Consider the following 23,238-nt stretch of genomic DNA (forward strand, 5'->3'; position numbering starts at 1 on the left):
CTCCCAAAGTGCTGTGATTACATGTGTGAGCCACTGTGCCCAGCCCCAATTTCACATGCTCTCTACAGTTGTTTTCTTCTTTCCCACTTAATCAGGCATGTGCTGGCCTCCAACAGGTGTCCACTGGCATGGAAGGCCCTCTCTTCTAGGTGTGCTTAGCAACTTCCATCTTTGGTAACTATTGGTAATCACTTTCCAAGACCTATGCTTCTTGTTTGTTAATGCCAGCACTTTTTCTTAACCATTTTCTACTTATTTTTAGAAAATCATACTGTAAAGGCAAAATGCAATAATTGCACAAAAACACATTAGATCCTAGTTAGAGAAACATAAAGGATGCCAACCAACCAGTATCTGACATGCAGGTTCTATGCAAGATCCCAGACAAATGCAGGGCAGAGGCACCAAGGCCCTCCTGTGCCTATCCCTGGCAATAAACCATGCCACAGAAGACTATTTGCTTTCCCTGGGCCTAGGTTTGTTGTGGACTTTCAGACCGGCTTCAGTGGAAACGACCTTGCCTTCCACTTCAACCCTCAGTTTGAAGAGGGAGGGTACGTGGTGTGCAACACAAGGCAGAAAGGAAGCTGGGCACCTGAGGAGAGGAAGATGCACATTCTGTCCCAGCAGGGGATGCCCTTTGACCTCTGCTTCCTGGTGCAGAGCTCAAATTTCAAGATGAGCAGGAATCCTCTCCCCACCTCTCAGCCCTGGGACCCCCAGCCTTATCAGGTGAATGGCTTTTAAGTAATCACTTCAACTGACATTCAGCCGGAGTGACACCACTCTACAGATAACACGACCATTTCCTTGTAAGGTGTTACCCATGGCTGCGTAGTCTCCTTCCGCACCTTCACCTGAATCTACAGGTGCGCCTGCTGCTTCTTTTACTCTGAAAATAAGAACTAGAGGAGTCATCACGTTGCTGTTTGGTGTTGTGTGTCTTTGAATTCCAAGCTCATTCCATTCCTCTGCTGTCACCATTCCTCCTCTCCAGGTCGCTGGTAACATTTATTTTTCAGCGACATTGTTCCAGCCTTTATCCAGGGTCTATTAAGGGTATAGTTTTGTAAGCACATTGCAAATTACCTTTGCAAGCAGAGTAGGTCTCTGGGCTTGAGAAGCCCGTGGGTAAGTCAGTCTGAGTATGCTTATCTGAGATAAGGATGTCCACATCCATTCACTATGCAACCTGAGGTCACCTCTCCTCTGTTCCCCATGAGTATTTTATGCATGTATAAATAATACCCCTGCAGTCATAAAAAGAAACAAGATCATGTCCTTTGCAGGAACATGGATGGAGCTGGAAGCTTTTATCCTCAACAAACTAACACAGGAGTAGAAAACCAAACACCGCATGTTCTCACTTATAAGTAGGAGCTGAACGATGAGAACACATGAACACAAGGGGGGAAACAGCACACCCTGGGCCCTTGTGGAGGACGGAGAGCATCAGGAAGATGAGCTAACGGATGCTGGGCTTGATACCAAGATGATGAGTTGATCTGTGTAGCAAAACACATGGCACCCGTTTACCTAGTTAACAAACCTGCACATCCTGTACTCGTACCCTGGAACTTAAAATAAAAGTTGAAGGGGATGGGCACAGTGGATCATGCCTATAATCCCAGCACTTTGGGAGGCTGAGGAGAGCAGATCACTTCAGGTCAGGAGGTCAAGACCAGCCTGGCCAACATGGTGAAACCCTGTCTCTACTAAAAATACAAAAATTACCTTCAGATAAAGCCCAAATTCCCCAGCAGGGCATACAGATTCTTCCTGAGTCTGGCCCCAGTCAACCTCCCTGCCTCACCCCCAACCCACGAAGCTCACGCAGCCTCCACGGCTCACACGAGGCCCTCGGGCCACCATGCTTTTGCATATGCTGTCCCTGGTCCCGGAAGCACCCTCTGCCAGCCTGCCCCCAGCACACGCCTAATTGCCCTTCCATGCTCTGCCTAAGTGTCTCTCCTCAGGGAGTCCTCCCTGCCCAGAATATTGTTGGACGCTCCTGCCATGTCCCCACAGAGTCTGTACATATCTGTGCCATGCCAGTTCACTGCACCCCATTGTAACTGTGTTTGAGTGTCTGTCCCTGTCACTCTACCCCATCTCCCTATGCCCATGAGGCCCCAGAGGGCTAGGACTGTGGCTTATTCATTTGCACAGTGCCTGGCACTCAGTAGGGGCTCAGAGAATGAATGAATGTGGAATGTGGTTCTCACAGCCAGGGAGAATGGGATACCAGCCAGGGCAAGAACAGCCTACTGGGTGGGGCAGGATCCAGGACAAGGAGGCGAGCAGCACTTCCTGTGGCCACTCAAGCAGTGGGGACTGGGAGGAGGGGCGCTTTGTCTACACAGTCTTCCTATGGCCCAACACGGTACAGACAGGGCACCTGCCTCCTGCCTTGCTGACTTCAGGACTGGTCGAGCCCTAGGGAACTTTTGCAGGGCAGCCCAACTTTGGCCCTAGCCCTGGCGCTGGTCCTGGCACTGGGGAGGATAGAAAGTGTGCTGGATACAGTCAGACAGAACTGGCAGCCGTTTTGGATTTGGTCCCTTCCACCTGCCCGAGCTTGGGCAAGTTGCTTAATCTTTCTGAGCCTCATTGCCTCACCAGGGACACAGGAGCTGAGGCTGCTTCCCTCACTGGAAAACACTGAAGCCCAGGAATTGACCCACAGTAGGCCTTCAACAAATACCCCTTCTCACCTTACGGGTGAAATATGGCACTGGAAGTAATGCTCTTAACTGTGGGATCTACAGAAAGCAGTGAGGTCTCTATCAAACCCAGTCTTCTCTCTTTTGAGAGGAACAAATGGGGATACCCTATCTCCCAACCCCAAAGCCCTGTGCACCTGGAGGTAAAAATCTGGGTGCCACGGGCTCAGGAAGGCTTGCTTGGGAGCAAGAGGGAGGTGGGTGTTTCTGGGGAGGCATTTCTTTTTTTTTTTTTGAGACGAAGTCTCGCTCTGTGGCCCAGGCTGGAGTGCAGTGGTGTGATCTTGGCTCATTGCAAGCTCCGCCTCCCGGGTTCATGCCATTCTTCTATCTCAGCCTCCTGAGTATCTGGAACTACAGGTGCTCACCACCACACTCGGCTAATTTTTTTTTAGTAGAGACAGTTTCACCGTGTTGGCCAGGATGGTCTCGATCTCCTGACCTCATGATCTGCCCACCTCGGCCTCCCAAAGTGCTGAGATTACAGGTGTGAGCCACCGTGCCCGGCCGTGGGGAAGCATTTCTGAGCACAAGAGCCTCCCTGGAGTTCTGCCATTGTCTCTTCCCGTTCTGTGGTGCCTGTGATAACCACCGTTCTGACTCTCCTCACCCCTCCAGCCTCCCGGCGTGCGGCCTGCCAACCCGGCTCCCATTGTAAGTCTCTTGCTTTCTTTTTGGATCCTCTTCATTTTGGCTCTTCTGGGCTCACGGAGGAGGCAGGGCCAGGCATTGGGCCTCTCCCATTGGGAGTGGGGAAGGCAGAGGCCAGGCCCTTGACCGTCTGCCCAGCCTGGCGAGGTAGGGGGTTGGATGTGGTTGGCTGGCCGTGATGAAGCAACCTGAGTTGCCACCCCGTGGGCAGCCACGGAAGACCGTGTCCCGCATTCCCTTCTCCCACCTGCAAAGGGAGGCTAGGCTGAGAGACGTTTCCCTGAGAGGAAAGATGGGCCAGAGCCACCAGCGTCCCCATCTGTCTTCTCCAGGGTTCTAACCTTTGCCTCCCTCATCCCCTTGAGAGAAGAAACACCTGGACCCACCCTCTGTGGGGTCTGTGGGGCCATTGGGCTGATGACACCCCGGAGGTGCCTGCCGTGTGGCGCCCTCTGGTGGGAGCTGGTGGTCTTCACACGGGAGAGCCTGGGTGAGACCTGGTTTCTTTCTTCCAGACCCAGACAGTCATCCACATGGTGCAGAGCACCCATGGACAGATGTTCTCTGTAAGTCTACAAGTTCTGGCCAGTTCACAGCTGCACAGTGTCCTCCTTCACCAAGAACTAAACTCCCTAGAGCCCTAGAGTTGGGAAGAAAGCTGTTTAGCAAGGAGGATGGGGACACTAGGGGCTGAGTCCTTGGCTCAGGTGACATGTGGCTAAAGCGGTCCTTGGGACAGCAGAGATTCTGGAAGAAGCAGGATTTATCCAGTGGTGGAAGAGGCAGGTTCCCTAGAGACCGGGAGGGAAACTGGTCCACCTGTCACAAACTGGGCCAAGAGTGCAGTGGCCCCAGCACCCGGATGTGAGGTTCCTGGCCCTGCATCCTGGGTCCCCGGGATGTCACTACTGATCACAGGCTTAAGCTGTTCTCCTGATGGTGCAAATCAGGCCGGGAGCTTAGCGTTAGTGGGGCTGCCTGTGGAGGGGTTGAGGGGCAGGTGACCGTGGTGGGGTCCGGGAACACGGCAGGAATTTCCAGGAAGGCTAACATGAACAGGGAGGTGGACGGGAGAGTCCAAGGGCCAAAGCCTCACGAGGTCAGCCTCACAGTGGAGCCCCCTCTAGAATGCGTGGGTGCTCGTGGGTGAGTGCTCGTGCACACATGCGCTCTCCCACTGAATTTCCTGGTTTCTTTTCAACAGACTCCCGCCCTCCCACCTGTGATGTACCCCCACTCTGCCTATGTAAGTGGTTTCTCAGGGAGGGCAGAGGTTCTGTTTGTGGTGGGCAGGCTGGGGGTGAAGAGCTGCTGCGGGGGTATCCACTGGCCTTGAAAAATGAAAAGCGGTCCTTCGGTAAGCTGAAGGGCTTCAAAGCATCCCAGTAAATTAGAAGAATGTGGAGAGGAGCTTTCAACCTTAAAACTGTCATGTCAATGTGAGCACATTGCATAGCCCTCCCTTTTCAACCCACGAGTCTTGTTGTGTTTGGCCAAAGTTCCTTTCTTTTTTTTTTTTTTTTTAAGACGGAGTCTCGCTCTGTCGCCCAGGCTGGGGTGCAGAGGTGCGATATCGGCTCACTGCAAGCCCCGCCTCCCGGGTTCATGCCATTCTTCTGCCTCAGCCTCCCAAGCAGCTGGGACTACAGGCGCCCGCCACCTCGCCCAGCTAATTTTTTGTATTTTTTAGTAGAGACGGGGTTTCACCATGTTAGTCAATCTCCTGACTTCGTGATCCGCCCACCTCGGCCTCCCAGAGTGCTGGGATTACAGGCGTGAGCCACTGCACCCGGCCCAAAGTTCCTTTCGTGACACTAATCTAAGCCCATTAATTTGAGGACCACTGGAAAGTTTTCTTTTGGCTTTTATGGAACAAAGTAAAGATATCATGGGCTTCTTCTCAGCTGACAGCCCAGATTCATGGGAACTGGTACAGTCTTCCCCTTTTGCATGGTGGGCTGCCCTGGCTGCCACTGGCTGACCCATGCCTCTCCTTCTGAAAGCTGATGCCTTTTGTCACCACCATTTCGGGAGGGCTGTACCCATCCAAGTCTGTCATCCTGTCGGGCACTGTCCTGCCCAGTGCTCAGAGGTAAGCCAAGGGCTCCAGTGACCTCTGGGAAGAGAGAGCCCTTCAAGGTCATTCCAGTCATTCCCCTGGCTTTGGGCAGGCTGTGGATGACAGGGAGGAAATGGGGCCCAGAACTCAGTGGACAAATGTCCAGATGGGCCGCCCACCCCAGGTTCCACATCAACCTGTGCTCTGGGAGCCACAACGCCTTCCACCTGAATCCCTGTTTTGATGAGAACGCTGTGGTCCGCAACACCCAGATCAACAGCTCTTGGGGGTCTAACAAGAGGGACACAGCTGGGGAGAGGGGAGGAGTGGGCAGTGAAGACAAAGCCCCACGCGCATTCCCCTCCCATCCCCCACGCAGCTCCACCCCAGTCCCAAGCCACCAGCTGTCCACTCCTGGTGGGAGGTGACCTCCTCAGCCCCTCCCCCTGACCTTTAACCTCACTCTCACCTTGCACTCTGTAGCAACCCTTCACCCCCTTCAGGAAAGCTAGCCTGATGGCATCCCACTGGCCTCCACCAACTGACCAGAGTGCTGTCTTCAGGGGACTGGCTCCTTTCCCACTGTCTTTGAAATAAAGAAATGAAAATGCTTGTTGGCACATTCATGTGGGTTGACCGTGGCTCCTTTAATTCATTTGGAGACATTTTGAAGTCTGTGGGATTGGGCGGGGGGCGGGGGCTGCTGAGAGGAGTGGGACGGGAGAGCGTGGACTCCCTTTGGGCAGGGGGTCCTGACCTCACACCTCCTCCCAGAGGGTCCCTCGCAAATCCCAAGAGGGTGTTGGAGAGAGCAGGCTGGGGCTCTAGCCTTTTGGGCAGGAATCTTGGACACAGGAAGGGTTGCAATGGGGGACCCCAGGAAATAGCCCCAGGCCTCTGAGATGGGAGACGGGCTGGGGCAGAGCCTGTGAGGGCCACAGCAGGACCAGAACTGGGCTCTTCAGACCTGGTGTCCCAGTGGGAGGAGGTGGCTTGAGGAAGGGGTGTCAGGAGAAGGCGACGCGAAGCACCGTTTGGGTGTGTGTTCCATTGTGGGTCTCCCTGGCATTAGGGGTTAGGGCTTGCGTGGGAAAAGTGGCTCTGTGCCCATGTGTGGGGTTCCGCCAGCCACTGGAAGCCCAGCTCCACATCCAGGTGATGCCAACACATCCTGCTTGGCCCAGCAAGAATCCATTTCTTCAGGCCCCATAGACCAGCACAAGCTCCATCTGCTGCTGTCACACCTGGCAGCCATTTCAGAGGAGCCATGGCCTGCCTGGGGTGTCCCTCTGTGGAGGATCTGTCCAGGTTGCAACACCCACCACTTCCCCATTCTGAGGGGAGCTTTCCCTAAAAAACACCCACACACACATAGAGTGTGATTAAAATAAAATGGAATTCATATAAATATCTCCATCAAGGAATCATACAGGGAAGGCCCAAGTGGCCATAGAGAACAGACTGGGGTGTTAGTTTTTTAAATACCGAGGCATAAATAACTGTACACAAGGCAGTTAAATACACAGTGGCGCAACAGCACCTCCTGGTGGTCACATGAAGTGGTGCACTCAGCAGCGGGTTCCATCTTGCACCCACTTGCCAGGTCTGGCATTGAAGATTTCGTCTTCAAGGGACCAGGCAGGCCCCAGCTTGAGAGAGGAGGCTCTGATCAATCCAGGGTGCTACTTGGTAGGAGGTCAAGTAAAGGCCTTGATGGGGAACGAGGTGAGGAAATAAGACGTGACGCTGGGGGATATCACTTTTCTCCATCTCCCCAGGCCCTGTGACCTCAGAGCTGGCTCCACGGTTAAGTTCTGTGCCGGCAGCTTTAACCCCTCCTGTGGGCCGTCAGAGGGCTGACATCTCCAGGCTCCTGGGTTGCACTGCCGCCCTGTCCTTCTTCGCCTCGTAGGGAAATACAGCACCAAAGATATCTTCATGATAGCGCTTCTGGCTCTTTTAGATGGAAACAGAGACCAACGTGTGAAGTCCAGGCTGGGATGAGCCCCTGGGGCTGCCCAGCTTCCCTGTCACATGGACCTTCATGAGCCATCTGTCTTCCCAACTGTCATACTAAGATTGTGCTGGAATCTGGTTTAGAGCCTAACCCCGCTCAGCACCTGCTCTGGAGCGGGCCTTCTAACCATCTCCAAAGCTTTACTTGGCATTCCCATGTCCTGCCCAGTGCTCATCCCCTTCCCAAGACGCTCCAGGAAGTGTGAGGTCCGAGATAAATACGTTTGGGAAACGCTACGTCCTTGCTTTGCTCCCAGCCTTGAAGGGTCCCGACGCACAGCAGCAGGTTGAAGCCTCCCAGAAGCCTTGTAGTAAAGCAACGTGCTTGCCTTGGCTTAACTAAGCATGTCCCAGGCTATTTGACCTTGGAACCTTTTTGATGACAAATATCTACCGACCCATTCAACCAATTTGGGGAAATGCCTGTTATCTCCTCACTGTTCTTCCAACACGCCAGCTTAACTCCCACCCCCGGGCCTTTGTCCCTGCTGCCCCCTCCAGAACAGCCCCGAGTGTTTCCTTCAGTATCCACGGGGCTCCTCCTCGCTATCTCAGGTTTATTCTCAGACGCCGCCTTCCAGCTCTGCCTTCCCTGGCCACCCTATTTACAATTACACTCCCCAGCGTTTCCTGGGCTGTCTCCTGCTGTTTTTCTCCGAAGCACTACACCTCTTTCTTTTGGGTTTGTCAGCCCTAGTAGAATGTAAGGAATTTTTGCCTGATTCATTTACTGGTCTATCCCTAGCACATAGTAGGTGCTCAATAAATGCTCAGTTGAACATATGAATGTGTCTTAGGGAGAGTATGGAAGTGACAGTCACAGGCTTTGGAACTAGAGAGAGGCAGACTGAACTCTACGTTCTCACATTCACTGCTGTGGACCCCGTAGGCCCCCTTCCCTCTGTAAAACAGGGTGCCTCCCTTGTAAAATCCTTGGCAGGACTGAATGAAATGTCACATGAGAATCCTTGGCAAGCAGTATGCCCAGTGGAAACCCTTGATAAATATCACTATTATCTTCATCAGTGAAATGCAAGCCCTTCCTGCTGCGGGGATGAGGGTGAGCAGACGCCAGCCTGGGTGTAAATAAGAAGTGTGAGGTTCACACGAGGCTGACGGGGGGCAGCCTTGCTCTCCCCTGTGTTCACAGCCTTGCTTTGGCCACACAGATACTTTCTGAAAGGGGGTTTGGGGAGAGGCCAAGGAGACCCTCCTGCCCCCATTCCACAGACGGCAAAATGGAACCCATTCACCCGACTTCCCAAAGCTGGGACCAGTCCGGGATGTGCAGCGGGGCCTTCTGACAGCCCACCCAGCTCAGATCTCAGCCACTGCTAAGATTCTCTTGGGGTCCAGAACTTTTCTGGGCCTGACTCCCCTGGGTCTACCTGCCACCCCTGGTCCTGGCTCCAGTGGCCTGTGCCTTGGCCAACACCCTCAGCCCACACACCCACTACTATACCTTGAGCTGAAAGAAATAGTCCTCGACCTGCTCCTCATTCAAGTTCAGCTTGGCAGCCACCAGTTGCTTCAGGGTGTGGGCCACATCCCAGGCCATGCGCACATCCCCACAAACATAGAGGTGACCTGGCTCCTCATGGAGCACACGGAGCACCTCGCTGGCCAACTGCTGCCACAGGATGTCCTGAACATAGACCTGAAACCAGAGGAAGTGGTGGGTCCAGTCCCCAGCTGCTGGGGACGAGGCTTGCAGGTGGGCCTGCTGGCCTCAGGGAGGTGGGGAGAGGGCACTCAGGGGTGTGGAGTGAGTCCCCTCCCAGCCAGGACCTTGCAGGGATCCAGGCTCAGGATGAGGAGGCGCATGATGCTCCAGTGGCTGAGCTGGGAATAGAGAGATAAATGCTGGACACAGTCCTGCCCTCAAGGGGCTGACCATCTAGCAGGGCTCTCAGACTGTCTCTGAATTTGCCATGCTTCAAAGAGGCATCAATAAAGGCAGTCCCCACGCCCAGGGCTCTGCCTACACCCCAGAAAAAGGAGCCTCTCAATGCAGACTGTCCATCACGTCCCTGCAGGATAGGGATCCTGGGCTCCCCAGCTAGAATGTCCAGGAGTCAGTTGGGGACTCTCTGCTCCTGCTCCACACAGGATGCACACCGGCCCCAGCACTGGGCACAGAGCACTGGGCCCAAAAGGTGCCCTGGTGGGACAAGTGTGTGAAGGCCGAGAGTCTATTCTGACACCCCAGGCTCAGGGGGCAACGCGGTCTGGGGGCAGCAAAGACCCCTCTGAGGGACGTGGTGGAAGCGTTGGCTGCCCTCCAGCCTTGCTGGACTTGAGCATAGCCAGCCTGGATCACCTCTCCTAGGGCAGTCGCGTGTCCCAGGGGACCTGCTGGGGACCTTCAGCAGGCTGAGCCGTGGGCTTAACCCGCATGTGACCTAGGTTAGTCCCGAACCTCTCCAGACCTGTCACTTCTTCTGTATGAGAGGGCGTAACACTCTTCACAGCATCACTCTGATGGTTGTGAACTACCCGCACTTCAGAGCTCAGGAGCTGAAGGCTCAGGGAGGCGAGGGGCCTGTGGGGACCCAGGGCTCACCCTGGAGCCTGTGTGTGTAATGCTTCACCTGCTTCAAGGCTGCATTTACCTTGGGCTTGCCGGGCAGGCGAGAATAGGCTGTGTGCACCGCATGCAGCACCCCCTTCTGGGCCATCTCCAGCATCTCCTCCTGGTAGATGTGGTCCTCATCTGGGCGGCGGCACCCAAACACCAAGGTCATGCGGCCTCCCCGCACTCCTGCAGGAGTCCCGGGCTGTTGTTACCATGTTGGCCACCAGAGGACGCCACGGCGCCAAGTCCAACTGGAATTCTCATTTCACTCCCACTAGCTATTTAACAGCATTATCCCCATTTTACAGATGAGGAAACTGAGGCCCGGGGCATTCAGATCACACATCCATAGTCACTGAACTGAAAGTGCGGATGCAGAATTCCCTCAGCCCATCGGAGGTCAAAAGCAGGGACTTTCCAGTTACCTCCACTCCCAGGAGGGGGAGCCCCGGCTACCATGTGGGAGATGGAAAGGCGGCCATTCTAACCCACAGAGTCCCGCACGGGGAGGCAAATTTGGGAGGCCTTCCCTCCAGAAAGGTCCAGGAGCCGTTTGTGGGGCTGCAGTTCTGCTCCTAGGCAGGCGCTGCCCCCTGGTGCCCCTCCCACCTGGGAAGCCTCCAGCCTTACCCTTGTGCTGGGAGTCATGGAGCCGCTGCTGCCAGAAACTGCGGAAGGGGGCGATGCCTGTGCCAGTCCCAACCAGGATGCAAGGATGGGAGGGGTCCTCGGGGAGGTGGAAGCCGCTGGCACTGAAGAGGACAGGAGAAGAGGGGGCCAGCCCTCAGACACCCCGGGGCCACACACACGCAGGGTGGCTGGGGAGCTGGGCCTGTGGGGGGCGGTCGTGAGGGGTGGAGAGAACAAGCAGCTGCTATTTGATTTCCCACGTCCTGCAGGCTGCTTCACCTCTGTCCAGCCACCAGCACCTCCCCCAGGTCCTTCTGAAAAAGGGCCAAGCTCACTGGACTCTGAAACCCACCTGTCACCACTGTCCCTGCTAGAGACAGCCACACCAGTGTGACCCCAGTGTCTTCTTTATGGGCCAAGGGTCTCCGAGCAGCACCTAAACCCCAGATCCCTCCCTTTCCTCCCGGAACCTCCAGGAGTCAGCGGTCCCACAGGGGACAGAGCGGAAGTGATGCTTACTTCCGCAGAAAGCAGGGCACTGGGTCTTGGGGCTTCAGGCTGTTGAGCCATGTGCTGCAGACACCGTGGTGCAGGGGACCCTGGCCATCTGCAACGATAACACAAAGTGACCAACGTCCCCCACTGCCCATGCGCAAACTGTACCAGCTGCTCCGCCCACACCACGGCCTCCTTGGACGCCCCCACTCGGGCACTCTCAGGACTCAATGAGCAGCTGTTTGTCCTCCTGGTTCTGAGCTCCACCCTCTGAGAGCCCAGAGCTGAGGAAGGTTGAAAGGGACTTAGAGAGGCTGCAAGCTGCTCCTTCTGTCAATGCGGAAACCGAGTCCCGGAGAGGAAAAGTGATTTGGCCAAGGTCCCTCAGGTCTTGGTGGAATCAGGTGGACAGCTCAGGTTCCCTGACTCCTACTCCAGTGCTCCTTCCAAAGACTTTCTCCAGGAACACCCGCAGCTCACCTCTGAGCTCCACTGACAGCAGCATGAAGTGACCCCTCAGGGTGGCCACTGCTGTGTGCGCTCATGAGCGTGGCCCTTGCTGGCAGCAACCCTGGGTGGTGGATGAGCTCCGCGCATTTCAGCCTGCTCTGGCGCCTCGCTTTCCTCCTCAGTGGCCCCTCCTGGGCTTGTAGAAACCCAGGAGGTCTCTCTGGGTTCTGTTCCCCTTACAATGGCCCAGCACTTGAAGGAGGCCTCCCACCAACTGCAGAGGTCCCCCTGGTTTTCCTCGGGATTGAATCTTGCTCTCACAGGACGTGTCGGCCTCTCCTCTCCTGGTCTGGGTGGGTGTTCTCTAGCAGGGCAGAGTCTCTGCCAAGGTTTTATAAACTGTGTTTTTGCTTCCTAGAGGACAGAGGGCTCGGACGTGTGGGCAGCTCCCAGCTTTGCCAACCCAGGCAATGCTCAGTTACAGAGGGCAGGGCAGGGGGCAGTGGCCAGTAGTGGAGCCGAGATCACCTGGATGAGATGCTGGCCTCCCCGTCAATGGCAGCATCACCAACCATTCACTTCCCTCAGTGACCCTGACCTTTCCTTCTTGGCTTCTGCACAACGAAAATCATGTAATTATTTCTATGCCTATCTCTCCACTGCTGCCTCTAGATGCTCCCTGAGGGCAGGGCTGATGTCTGCTGTATTTCCCCACCCACCCCAGTGCCGGGCATGGGGAGGTGTGAAATAAACCATCACTGAATGAGCTCAGTGAGCGAATGAACAATCAATGCAGAATCTCCCCTGCGTTCAGGCTGCACGATCAGGAAGACTAAGAACCACTGGATTCTCACCAAGGGTTGGGTGCTCTCCACGTCTGATCTCATTAAATTGTCACCAGAGTAGTGGGACAGTGGAGTGGTGGAGGACTTGGACTCAGCAGTTGGACTACCCAGGTCTGAATCTCAGCTCTCCACTTACTAACAGTGTGACTTTCTGTGCCACCTGTAAAATGCACACAGTGCCTACCCCACAAAGTAACTGATCATATACACACAGAAGGCTTAGTTTAGTGCCTGATTCCTAGAGATCTCTCCCACACACCTCCTAATACCGTTAACAACTCTGGGCTGTGGGTGTTCCCTCCCTCCTTGAACTGATGAGGGAGCTGAATCTGAGTTGATGAACAGATGCCCAATAAGGAGTGGAGAGGGCCTGCTCCAGAGCCCTGGGCTCACCTTGGGTGTGGTACGTGACCACGGCCACAGTCAGGTGGATCTCCGTGGGCGTGTGATCCCGGGAGGAGCTGATGGAGTAGAACCTGGGCTTCAGAATGGGGAGCTGGGAAAGCAGGAAGCCAGCAGACACCCGCAGGGACGGGAACTCCTCCAGCACCTCGAGGAATGTGGGGCTGTTGGTGAACTTCCACTTGCTGTACTCTGAGGGCTGAAAGCCAAGGGTGATGTGAGTGACTCAGGATGCCTGCCCCATTTTGGGGGAAAGGCTGTCACAACCCAGTATTCATTCATTCCTCCACTCACTCAACAAACAAGTCCATGTGCCAGGCACTGTCCGGGGTGCTGAGACTACCAAGCTTGAGAAGAAATAGTTCCTGTCCTGGAGGAACTCAGTCCAGTACATTTATCTAACTTATGTTACCTCCACTCTCAGCAACTCATGGGCAGGGGTCAAATCTTTATTGTAATTTATTTGGGGCAAGGCTTTGGAACCAATCAGACCTGGGTTCAAATCTTGACTGGGTGTCCTCACTAGCTATGGAATGTCATCCCAATTACTTACCTTTTGTGAAACAAGGATAGCATTGCCTACCTGGGGGGGATGTTATGGGAATTAAACCAGAAAACATGTACCAAGTTAGTACATTGCAGTCACAAAATAATGGTAACGGAGGTAGTTGGAACCGAGATAGTTAGCTATAATGATGATGATAATAATGACAACCAGTGCCTTTTGCAGACTTGGAACCAGACAGTTGCAGGTGAGTTAATGCATTCTCTCATTAACTTATTAATTCAGCTGTCCATCTGTCACTCTGCCCATTATGCCAATGTATCCATTCATCCACACCATCCATCCCCCAATACATCTTAAGTGACAAGTTTATTCCAGTTTGGGGGAAAGCAAAGACAGATAATGATGGCTCCCCTTTCTAGCTAATGTCCAAGGCAGTGCACTCTGGTTGCATCCTGCAGATACTTGCAAAAACTCAGTTCACTCAACACAACTGTGTCCTAGACATGGGCCAGTGGATGATGCCTGGCTTCCCACCAGCCTTTGACAAGTCTCACTTTGGGAACCTGGGTGGATCCCTCTTGGAAGTTAAAGACCAGCTCTGGACTCTGGCTCCCCACATGCTGGGACCCCCCACATACCCGCACTGCCCACCAACCCTGATCTTCACCTGGCACAGGGCCTCCAGCCTCTGTTTCTCAGTCGCTTCTGTGGCCACCTGGGCCAGCTTTTGGAGCAGCAGCTGGGTTGGGGGGGTGGTGATATCCAGGAAGTAGGTGAGGGCCTGGCTGAGTGAGCAGGGGGGCAGCCTCTTGTCACTGACCCAGTAGCTGCCTGGATGGGGAAGGAAGGTGTCAGGATGGAAAAGAGGCCCCATTCGGGATTCTCAGAAGGTAGAGAGGCCCCCAGGGCAGACACCCCTTATTCTCCAGCTGCAGGGAAAGGAGGCTCTAAAGTCCTGGCTCTATGAGCAAAAGGCAGGAAGGAGGTGGCGCTTGGAGAAAGGATTGCCAGGAAAGGTTGATCACCAGCCCTCCAAGGGGCACTAAGTTGGCATGGTCCTGATGAACTAACCATGTCCTTCTCTGGCCCAGACCTGAACTTCAGCAAGACACCCATTGGCGATCTACAGACTCACAATGACTAAATCCACCAAAGACTAATGGATACCTCACAAGCCAGTTGTTCACTCAGAGAAAAGCCCATGACTGCAGTCCCCTGGGTGCTGTACCAAGAGGTGCTGGGTGAGCAGAAGATGAACCCAAAGGGAAGTCCCAGGGGGCAGCACACAGGGCAGTCACAGCACAGACCCTGGGGCCAGAAGACACGGGTTCAAACCCTGGCTCCCCACTTCCTAGGTGACCGAAGCCTCTGGGCCTTGGGTTCCCTCCGTGTGAAACAGATCTGATACCAAAACCTATCTTGCTGGGTTGGCATGAGCGCTGAATGAAACTGTGCACATGGTAGCTGGTGCTGTGCCTGGTACACAGATGCTTTCTAAATATTAGGTTAAAATATGAGCATGACATTATCTCCTCTGGAACAGAGTCCTGATGAACCACATCCATCACCCTGCAGTCACAAGGACGTCTGTCTCATTGTCCCCATGTCTCAGGTTCTCTCACTTTCTCCTGAACAGTGGGGAGCACTGCCAGGCTCTGCCTCTCTGGTCCCACTTTCCTTTTTATTTTTTTGAGATGGAGTCTCTGTCACCCAGGCTGGAGTACAGTGGCGAGATCTCGGATCACTGCAACCTCCACCTCCTGGCTTCAAGCAATTCTTGTGCCTCAGCCTCCCGAGTGACTAGGATTACAGGCATGAAGCACCATTCCTGGCTAATTATTTTTGTATTTTTAGTAGAGACGGGGTTTCATCATGTTGGCCAGGCTTGTCTCAGACTCCTGACCTCAAGTGATCCACCTGCCACGGCCTCCCAAAGTGCTGGGATTACAGGCGTGAGCCACCATGCCTGGCTTATCCCACTTTCTCACTTTGGCCACTGCATTGCGGGGATGTTGTTATCACTGGGGAAACTAAGGCCAGGGGGCCATGCCTTATGGGCTGGGACTGTTTCCACAGCTGCTTTCACATGAGCTTTGGCAGCCCACCCTCTCAGCACGAAGGACAGGGATAGCTGTCACTGGCAGGCCCAGGCCCAGCAGGTGGGGTGGCCGGAGGATGCCAGGCAGCATTGACTCTCTGGCTTGGGGCTCACCGCTCTCGTCCAGGGCCTCCAGGCGCACTGTCTGGTGGGGCGCGGGGCCATCCACCACTCGCTCCAGGATGCCTTGGACCAGGGCCGGCTGGTTGCCTGGGCAAATCCCAAGGTGCTCCCCTGGCAAGTAGTTCAGGCCTTGGCCATCCTCACAGGAGAGTTCCACCAGGATGGTGGCACGGCTGAGGAAGGAAAATGAAGCCTCAGGTGACGTTGCAGGATTTCCTCCAGGGCTCCTGATGGGCGGGCCAGTTTCCCCAGGAAATGTGCCCTCCTTTCATTTTCCTGGCTGGTTCCACAAGCCTGGGCCACCACCCCGAGCTTGGGATGAGGGAACCCCACAGGCAGGGGTGCTCGAGAGGGCCCCGGGAGCTTCCCTTTGGGGAGGAGGGGGCCCACCCCTTCCCAGCAGCCCTCTGAGTCCCCCGAGGGCTTGGCCACAGCCTCTGCCTGGAGAAAGCATCCCCGTTGGAGACACGTGGACATTATAAGAAACCTGTCCTTGTTGCCAGGACAAACCATGTTCTTATTAGAACCAAAGGCAGTTTTCCTAATGCACGTGGGGAGGATCACACAGATCAATGAAACCTGCAGATAATCCACAAGGCTCGTTTCCCAGAGCTGGGAAATTTCCTTCCCTGCCAACACTTTTCCTGAAAGTTCTTCAGAATGAGTCAAACAGTTTAAGCCTCTCTTGCACTCTCCTTTTAGTGAAAGAGTTCAATGAGGAAGGAGAGGAAGTGGAGCAGGTGCTTAGTGTCCAACCTGGAAAAGTGGCCTGTGGTTAACCAAGAGTAGATGTAAAAGCACAGGTGGCCGCGGGTTACCAGGTGGGCCGGTCCTACTGACAGTGTGGCTGCTAATGCCAGCAGAGGCTCCTCTCCTTTCCCTTCAAAGACTGACTTCTTCTGGCCTTTTATTCATTAGAATAAAATCGACAGAGCATCACCCGAGAAGCCCTGCACTTTCCCTTACCTGGATGTCGGACTCTGTAGATTCCGCCGAGATTTGAGCCTCATGGTGAACACATTCTTGGCGTGCATGCTGCTGAGGGCTGCGAAGAACACAGAGACGGTGAACTGGCAAAGTGGCTCTGGAGCATAGGTAGGGGAAGCCCCCAGGTGTCTGAGTCAGTGACACCTGGACATTACACTTGGGGTATGCTTCTGAGGTGGCCATTGAGGTTTTCTTTTTCTTCCTTTTATTCCACAAATAAAGATCCTTGGTCCAGGCCGGGCATGGTGGCTCATGTCTGTAATCCCAGCACTTTTGGAGTCCGAGGTGGGTGGATTACTGGAGGTCAGGAGTCAGAGACCAGACTGGCCAACATACTGAAACCAGGCATGGTAGTAGTTCCTGTAGTCCCAGTTACTAGGGAGGCTGAGGCACGAGAATCACTTGAACCCGGGAGGTGGAGGTTGCAGTAAGTGGGAATCGCGCCACTGAACTCCAGCCTGGACGACAGACTGAGACTCCGTCCCCCACCGCCCCCCCCCCAAAAAAAAGTCCTTGATCTGATACAGGGCAGCTTCTAGGTATTGCTTCTAGGTGTTGGGAAATTCAATTTAGGAACCTAAAAACGAAAGTCCCAGGACATCTCCATGCCTTGGGATCCACAGGAGAGCACCGTTGACATTGGGGAGATCTTAAACATGTAGAAACCTTCAGGACTATCTTAGTCAGGGCACAGGGCACAGCACCCCGGGGTGCAGAGTGGAGAGTTCACCACTAAAGCCTGGAATCGTCTCTGTGATGCCTTCCTCACAATCCTTGGCTGCCTGTGCGGCTGGAAGGCGGAAGCTCAGACCCCAACATGGCCACAGGCTAGCAAGGTGCTTCACCTCCCTGGACTGCAATTTCTCCCTCTGTGCCTTTCTCCCAGGAGGAGTGTCCAGGCTCACTTAGCCCATGTGGGCCAGGAGCCCTGCACAGTGCCCGGCACACAGTAGGCCTTCGGCAGATGCTGTCCCCTTCTCTCTCCACCGCCCTCCTGGGGCTCCCTCCTGAAACAGCCTCCCTCAGCGCCTTGAGTCTTGCACCCTAACAGGCTCTTGCATGCAGTGAGAGGGAGGTGCCCAGGCCAGCTGTCTCTGTTCAGAAGGAGACCCGGGGGTCTCCTTGACCATGGGCTCAGGGCTCAGACCCCAACACAAACAAGCCCTGTGTGCTGCAGAGAAGCAGGTACCTTTGCTGAGGTCCAAAGGCTGTGAGTCCTGCACGAGCCTGTAGTGGTGTGGGTCCCAGGTCACACTGGAGGTGTAGAGCTTGGGGATCTGAATGTGCTGTTTGCCTCGGACATCAAACGTCTCACAGGCTGCCTGGAAGAAGGTGGAGCAGACTGGGGTTAATGGTCAGCAGCAGCAGCATCCGCACCACCGGGGCTACCATTTTTTAGGCCCTTACCATGGACCAAACACTGAGCCATGAGCTTCATGTAACTTCTAAGCACACTTACCTGATAGGGTGACAGCAAGGACTCAAAGAGGTGCCTGGGCTTGGCACATAGTAGCTATTGCTGCTATTATAAATATTGCTTTGTTTTTGTTTTGAGACAGGGTCTCACTGTGTCACCCAGGCTGGAGTACAGTGGTGCCATCATAGCTCACTGAAGCCCCAACCTCTCTGGGCTCAAGCAATCCTCCCACCTCAGCCTTCTGAGTAGCTGACACCAATTATGCACAACCAAGCCCAGTTAATCTTCCGTATTTTCAGTAGAGGCAGGTTTCACATGTTACCCAGGCTAGTTTTGAGCTCCTGGGCTCAAGTGATCTGCCCACCTCAGCCTCCTAAAGTGCTTGAATTACAGGCATGTGCCACTGTGCCCAGCCATTATGAATGCCAATATTGACATGATCTTGTATCCTCATGCCCACACTGGGAGAGGTCTGATTGTCCCCATGTTCCTGGTGTGGAACCACATGGAGGAGGCCCGGGCTTTGAAACCAAGCCTGCCCCAATGCACGCTGATAATCCTAAGCACCACCAGTGAATGACACTCTGCATGACTGATGAGTTCCCTAAATGACTAGGGCCAACCACCGCAATAAATAGCTAGGGAGACACTGAGTGGATCCAAAGTGGTGGTGGAGAGAGAAGGGGTCAGCATCTGCCGAGGGCCCACTGTGCGGTGCCTGTGCCCAGGCTCTCTATGGCTGCGAGACTGAAACAGACACAGTAGTTAAGAGGCGACCTAGGTAGTCAGTGGGGGAAAGTCCTTAAATTAGAAGCTCCCTAAGGGCACGGGGGTACCTGTGCCACCTGCTTCCCCAGAGTGGTGTGCACAAGGTGGAGCTCTTCTAGGGGGCTGAGGGAGAGCAGCAGTGACCTGCGCCCTCAGGTCAGTGGCCCTGGCCCATGCCTGGGAACACATCTACAGGACCACAGGCAGAGGTCATGGCACCTGGGATGTTCAGCACAGAGGTCCTAGGCATGAATGCTCCCTGTCATGTCCCTGCTGTGGAGCAGCTCTGGCTGGGAACCGACCTTGAAGGTTTGCACGGCCCAGCTGCGGAAGGCGTCCTCCTGCCCACTGAGCTCATCCCCTTCTCCCATGGGGGTGAGCTGAGAGGCCCCCAGGTGGGACAGCTTCTGATCGATGTCATGAGCAAAGGCGCAGAACCGAGGGTACATGCTGGAGCCAAGGCCAAACACAGCATACCTGCCCGAGAACACACACAGAGACTCATGTCCCATGCAAGCAGCACCTGGCACCCAGCACCCAGCACCAACAGCCTGGAAGGCCAGGCCCAGACTCTCCCCCTCTAGCTGGAGCATGGAGCTGGATCCCCTTCTGGTCCCCCTGACCCCAGAGCCTTGTCACCAACTCCCATGACCACCCCATGCTTGGCCTACAGACCTGTGAGAGGGACTTGGTTTCTGTGGTTTGACCCTTGACATACTGTGAGTACAGACCTTAGACCCAGGGTCCCTCTGTGCCTGGTCAGCTCTGAGACGACCCCCTGTGCACACCCAGTTCCATCTCCTGAACCCAGACTTTGGGTCCACAGGGCAGGGCTAGGAGGAGTAGAACGAGGGAAAAAGTTTTACCTGAATTTGTTGGTGAGCTCTTTCAGCATGAAGAGCGATTTCTTTAGTTTCTAGAAAGAGAGGTAACGACAGAGTTCTCAGGCCAGGATCAATCAAAACACTGTTTTTTCCTTTCTTCTGGAAACCTGGCCACAGCTGGCAGGAGAAGGTTCACGGCCCACAGTGGAAGATGGTTTACGTGTGGGGCCACCTGGCCAAGGACCTGGTTGTCAGCTGACAAGTTTAGCTTGTCTCTCACTCCAGCTAAACTGTAGCAACTATATAAACAACCTGCCCCTTGGTGGGAGACCCAGAACAGCCTGGCCTCCTCCCATCCAGCCCTGGCAGAGGGGGCCTGCCTTATAGCAGGGCATCTCCAGAGGGCCTCCTAATGGGCCGTGATTCTCTTCTGGTTTGGAACCTGGTAGAAGCAACAGCAATTGGTACTATAGTCTCTGAAATGAGGCTGGCTCTCCAGGAACCCAAGACGATCCCAGGAGGTGTGTGACCCAGCAGAACTAGCGTCAAATCCCAGGGTGAGTATTTACTCCCTTTTCATAATTTATTTTTTAGTTCTTCCCCTTCAATTACATTTTCATTCCTCTGAGCACTGGAGACACAGTCTCGAATTGGTGCTAACAGACCTTTAATACCTCTCTCATTGTCTTTTTTTTTTTTTTTTTTTTTGAGACGGAGTCTCGCTCTGTCACCCAGGCTGGAATGCAGTGGCCAGATCTCAGCTCACTGTAAGCTCCGCCTCCCGGGTTTATGCCATTCTCCTGCCTCAGCCTCCCGAGTAGCTGGGATTACAGGCGCCGCCACCTCGCCCGGCTAGTTTTTTGTATTTTTTTTTTTTAGTAGAGACGGGGTTTCACAGTGTTAGCCAGGATGGTCTCGATCTCCTGACCTCGTGATCCACCCGTCTCGGCCTCCCAAAGTGCTGGGATTACAGGCTTGAGCCACCACGCCCAGCCACCTCTCTCATTGTCTATCACTCTTTTTTAAAAACAAAGATAGCTGAGCATGTTGGCTCACACCTATAATCCCAGCACTTTGGGAGGCTGAGGTGGGCAGATCACCTGAGGTCGGGAGTTCGAGACCAGCCTGACCTACATGGAGAAACCCCATCTCTACTAAAAAAAAAGAATACAAAATTAGCCAGGCGTGGTGGCGTGTGCCTGTAATTCCAGCTACTTGGGAGGCTGAGGCAGGAGACTCACTTGAACCAGGGAGGCAGAGGTTGTGGTGAGCCGAGATCACGCCACTGCACTCCACCCTGGGCAACGAGAGCAAAACTCCATCTCAAAAAAAAAAAAAAACCAAAAAAATAAAAACAAACAAACAAAAAAAGAAAGAGTAGGATTTGGTTAGGAATAGTATCTAGCTAAAATTCATTAACTTCATTTTGTTTTCATTGAATTTATGTTTTGCTATTTTCCTTTTGTGAGAGTGATACAAGTTTCCTTTAAATGTGAATTTTTAAATACGAACAGGTAGGCCACTCACAGAAATATATTAAATATCTCATAGGAAAGGGGGCCCGACCATATGGCAATAATTACGATGGAGGCCAGCAAATGACCTGATCCAGAGTGGCCTGAGCAGTGACACCCAAACGCCCTATATAGGACATGCTGCATCCCCTAGACCCTTTCCTGAGTCCTCCTGTGTGCGATCACCCCCTAGACCATCCAGACCTCAGGCCACCCACCTCTCCGTTGCCGGGGCAGTCTCCATTGCCAAACGTACTGGTCACCACCAACAGCAGCCGCTCCTCCTCCAGGCAGCTCAGACTGTACTTATCCATGCAGACAACCTGGATGGACATCAACTCTCAGCTCCCAGTAGGGCCCTCCCTACCCTGCCTAGACACCCTGGGCTTCCTCCCACACTGTCCCCAGTCTGCGGCTCCTGTGCTCATCTGTGCTCATCTGTCTCTCCCAGGGCCTGGCACAGGCGTGGCACAGAGGAGGTGAATGAACCGATTTGAACGCATCATCCGTGATTCTCCTTCCCCGCTCAAGCCCTGCGGCTAACCCATTGGCAAGCCCTGGAAGCTCTGTCTCCAAAATACTGCCTTTCCCATGTCTAAATGCCTCTCACCATGTCCACTGCTACTTGCAATTCTGTGTGTGTGGAAATATTTCCACAAAATTGGAATGAGCAGGTCACAGCTGCGCCTGGAGGGAATGGCCGGGGAAATGTGCCCTGGTCTTGCTGCTCTATCCAGGTCCACCCAGCTAAGGATGGGGGACCTGCCACCACCCTCCTGGCAGTTCCAGACTCCTGGGAGCTGGCAGGGGAGGCTTGGACCCAAGAGGTGTTTTCAGCGACCTGGCTGACCTGGTCATCAGTCAGTTCCCCCTTGGCTTATGCCTCTACATGGTACAGATCACAGCTCATGCCATGGTGGCATTACACTGGCACGTGCCCTGTCCTCAGGGTCACATCCATCTCCCAGAAGCTGTGTGGCCCTGGAAAACCCATCAACCTGTCTAACAGTCAGGTTCCTTCTCTGTGCATTAACAATGACATTGACGCCTGCTTTGCAGGGCGCTGGGAGGGTAGAGTGAGGTGTATACTGGAGAGCTCCCTGAGGGCAAAGCCTGGCCCTGAGTCACTCACTGTGAGATCCTCAAAGCCTGGAGCTGGCCTAGTATGGGGCCACCAATCCCTAAGAGTAGGATTTTATCTGTCAGTGCTGAAGGCAGGGGATAGAGCTTAGACAGACCCTCTGTGGCCTTTTCTTGTTTATCTGCAGCTTACTCATCTCTTCCCCCTTTCACATGTAGCACTGCATCCTGCAGAGCAGGTGTTCAGTGAGCCTGAATAAAGTTCAGCTAGAATAACTGATGTATATTGACGCCTGGATTCACTGTGAAAGTGTTCCTCAAAATGTGTTCTCTAGAACACCATGAAAAACTCATCTGCTGTGTAAGTTTGGAAATCCCTGCACACGTCTTTCCTTCTCTTCCAGATTTATCACGTACATTAGCACATCCAAGGTTCTGAGACATCCAGGAGTGGGGAAACCGTTTTAACTTTTCCTAGACTCCCCTGCACACAAGCAAAAAAAACAACAGCCATCCCACTGAGCCGGTACCTTGGGGTTGAAGGCACAGCTGAACAAGGCCCCCAGGTCCCAGGCCAGCGCCTCTGATTTTCCTGTCTCTGTTGCAAAGAGGATGGTGACTCTGACTCGGGACGCCATCGTCTTGCGCATCAGCATACAGGCGAAGAGCACAGCTCTGTGGGGACAGATAGACAGGCAGGTGCTGCATGCTAAGTCAGCCTTCCAGAAGAAAATGGGGGACCAGGGGAATGGGACAGGACCGAGTTTAATGTGGGGTAGGTTGAGGGAAAAGCAAGCTACGCTTCTCACCAGCCATGCACCATGACAACTCACCCTTTTCCTCCCCTCACCCACTACTGCAGGCCCCTTTGGGAAAACGGAGGAGAGAGAAGGTTGGAACAATGGCAACAGGGGACCCTTGGAATTGGCGACTGGACCTCTGGGAGCCAAATTCCACGAAGAATATACATTCCCAGACCAGGCACAGTGGCTCACATCTGTAATCCCAGCACTTTGGGAGGCTGAGACAGGAAGATCGCTTGAGCCCAGGAGTTCGAGACCAACCTGGGCAAC

General features: G+C 54.1%; 2 protein-coding genes across 2 annotated transcripts in view; one reads left to right on the top strand and one right to left on the bottom strand.

Annotated features, from left to right (window-relative positions):
* Positions 1-336: 336 nt before the first annotated feature.
* On the top strand, positions 337-6,048 carry LOC117068019 (galectin-9C-like). The gene is made up of 6 exons (XM_033185281.1): positions 337-732; positions 3,330-3,377; positions 3,890-3,940; positions 4,579-4,620; positions 5,378-5,466; positions 5,618-6,048. The coding sequence occupies exons 1-6, from the start codon at positions 337-339 to the stop codon at positions 5,859-5,861; spliced, it is 870 nt and encodes a 289-aa protein (XP_033041172.1). The 3' UTR covers positions 5,862-6,048.
* Positions 6,049-6,810: 762 nt separating this feature from the next.
* The window catches only part of NOS2 (nitric oxide synthase 2), a 33,761-nt gene continuing 17,333 nt past the window's right edge, over positions 6,811-23,238 (bottom strand). The window contains exons 12-25 of the mRNA XM_033184358.1: positions 22,696-22,840; positions 21,304-21,408; positions 19,614-19,663; positions 19,050-19,224; positions 17,752-17,884; positions 16,542-16,620; positions 15,567-15,748; positions 14,022-14,185; positions 12,838-13,045; positions 11,174-11,261; positions 10,655-10,776; positions 10,062-10,210; positions 8,912-9,106; positions 6,811-7,389 (exon numbers count right to left, since the gene is read on the bottom strand). Coding sequence (XP_033040249.1) covers positions 7,282-7,389; positions 8,912-9,106; positions 10,062-10,210; positions 10,655-10,776; positions 11,174-11,261; positions 12,838-13,045; positions 14,022-14,185; positions 15,567-15,748; positions 16,542-16,620; positions 17,752-17,884; positions 19,050-19,224; positions 19,614-19,663; positions 21,304-21,408; positions 22,696-22,840 — 1,903 coding nt within the window. The 3' untranslated portion in view covers positions 6,811-7,281. The remainder of the gene's footprint in view (positions 7,390-8,911; positions 9,107-10,061; positions 10,211-10,654; positions 10,777-11,173; positions 11,262-12,837; positions 13,046-14,021; positions 14,186-15,566; positions 15,749-16,541; positions 16,621-17,751; positions 17,885-19,049; positions 19,225-19,613; positions 19,664-21,303; positions 21,409-22,695; positions 22,841-23,238) is intronic.

This window comes from Trachypithecus francoisi, unplaced genomic scaffold, assembly GCF_009764315.1.
Source record: "Trachypithecus francoisi isolate TF-2019V2 unplaced genomic scaffold, Tfra_2.0 Lachesis_group20, whole genome shotgun sequence".
NCBI classification, from domain to species: Eukaryota; Metazoa; Chordata; class Mammalia; order Primates; family Cercopithecidae; genus Trachypithecus; species Trachypithecus francoisi.

Bases quoted from the DNA above. Each gene is read 5' to 3' on its own strand.
- LOC117068019 (XM_033185281.1), top strand. From the start codon at position 337: ATGCCAACCAACCAGTATCTGACATGCAGGTTCTATGCAAGATCCCAG. The intron at 733-3,329 runs GTGAATGGCTTT...TTCTGACTCTCC, and splicing joins GGGACCCCCAGCCTTATCAG to TCACCCCTCCAGCCTCCCGG. The intron at 3,378-3,889 runs GTAAGTCTCTTG...TCTTTCTTCCAG, and splicing joins CTGCCAACCCGGCTCCCATT to ACCCAGACAGTCATCCACAT.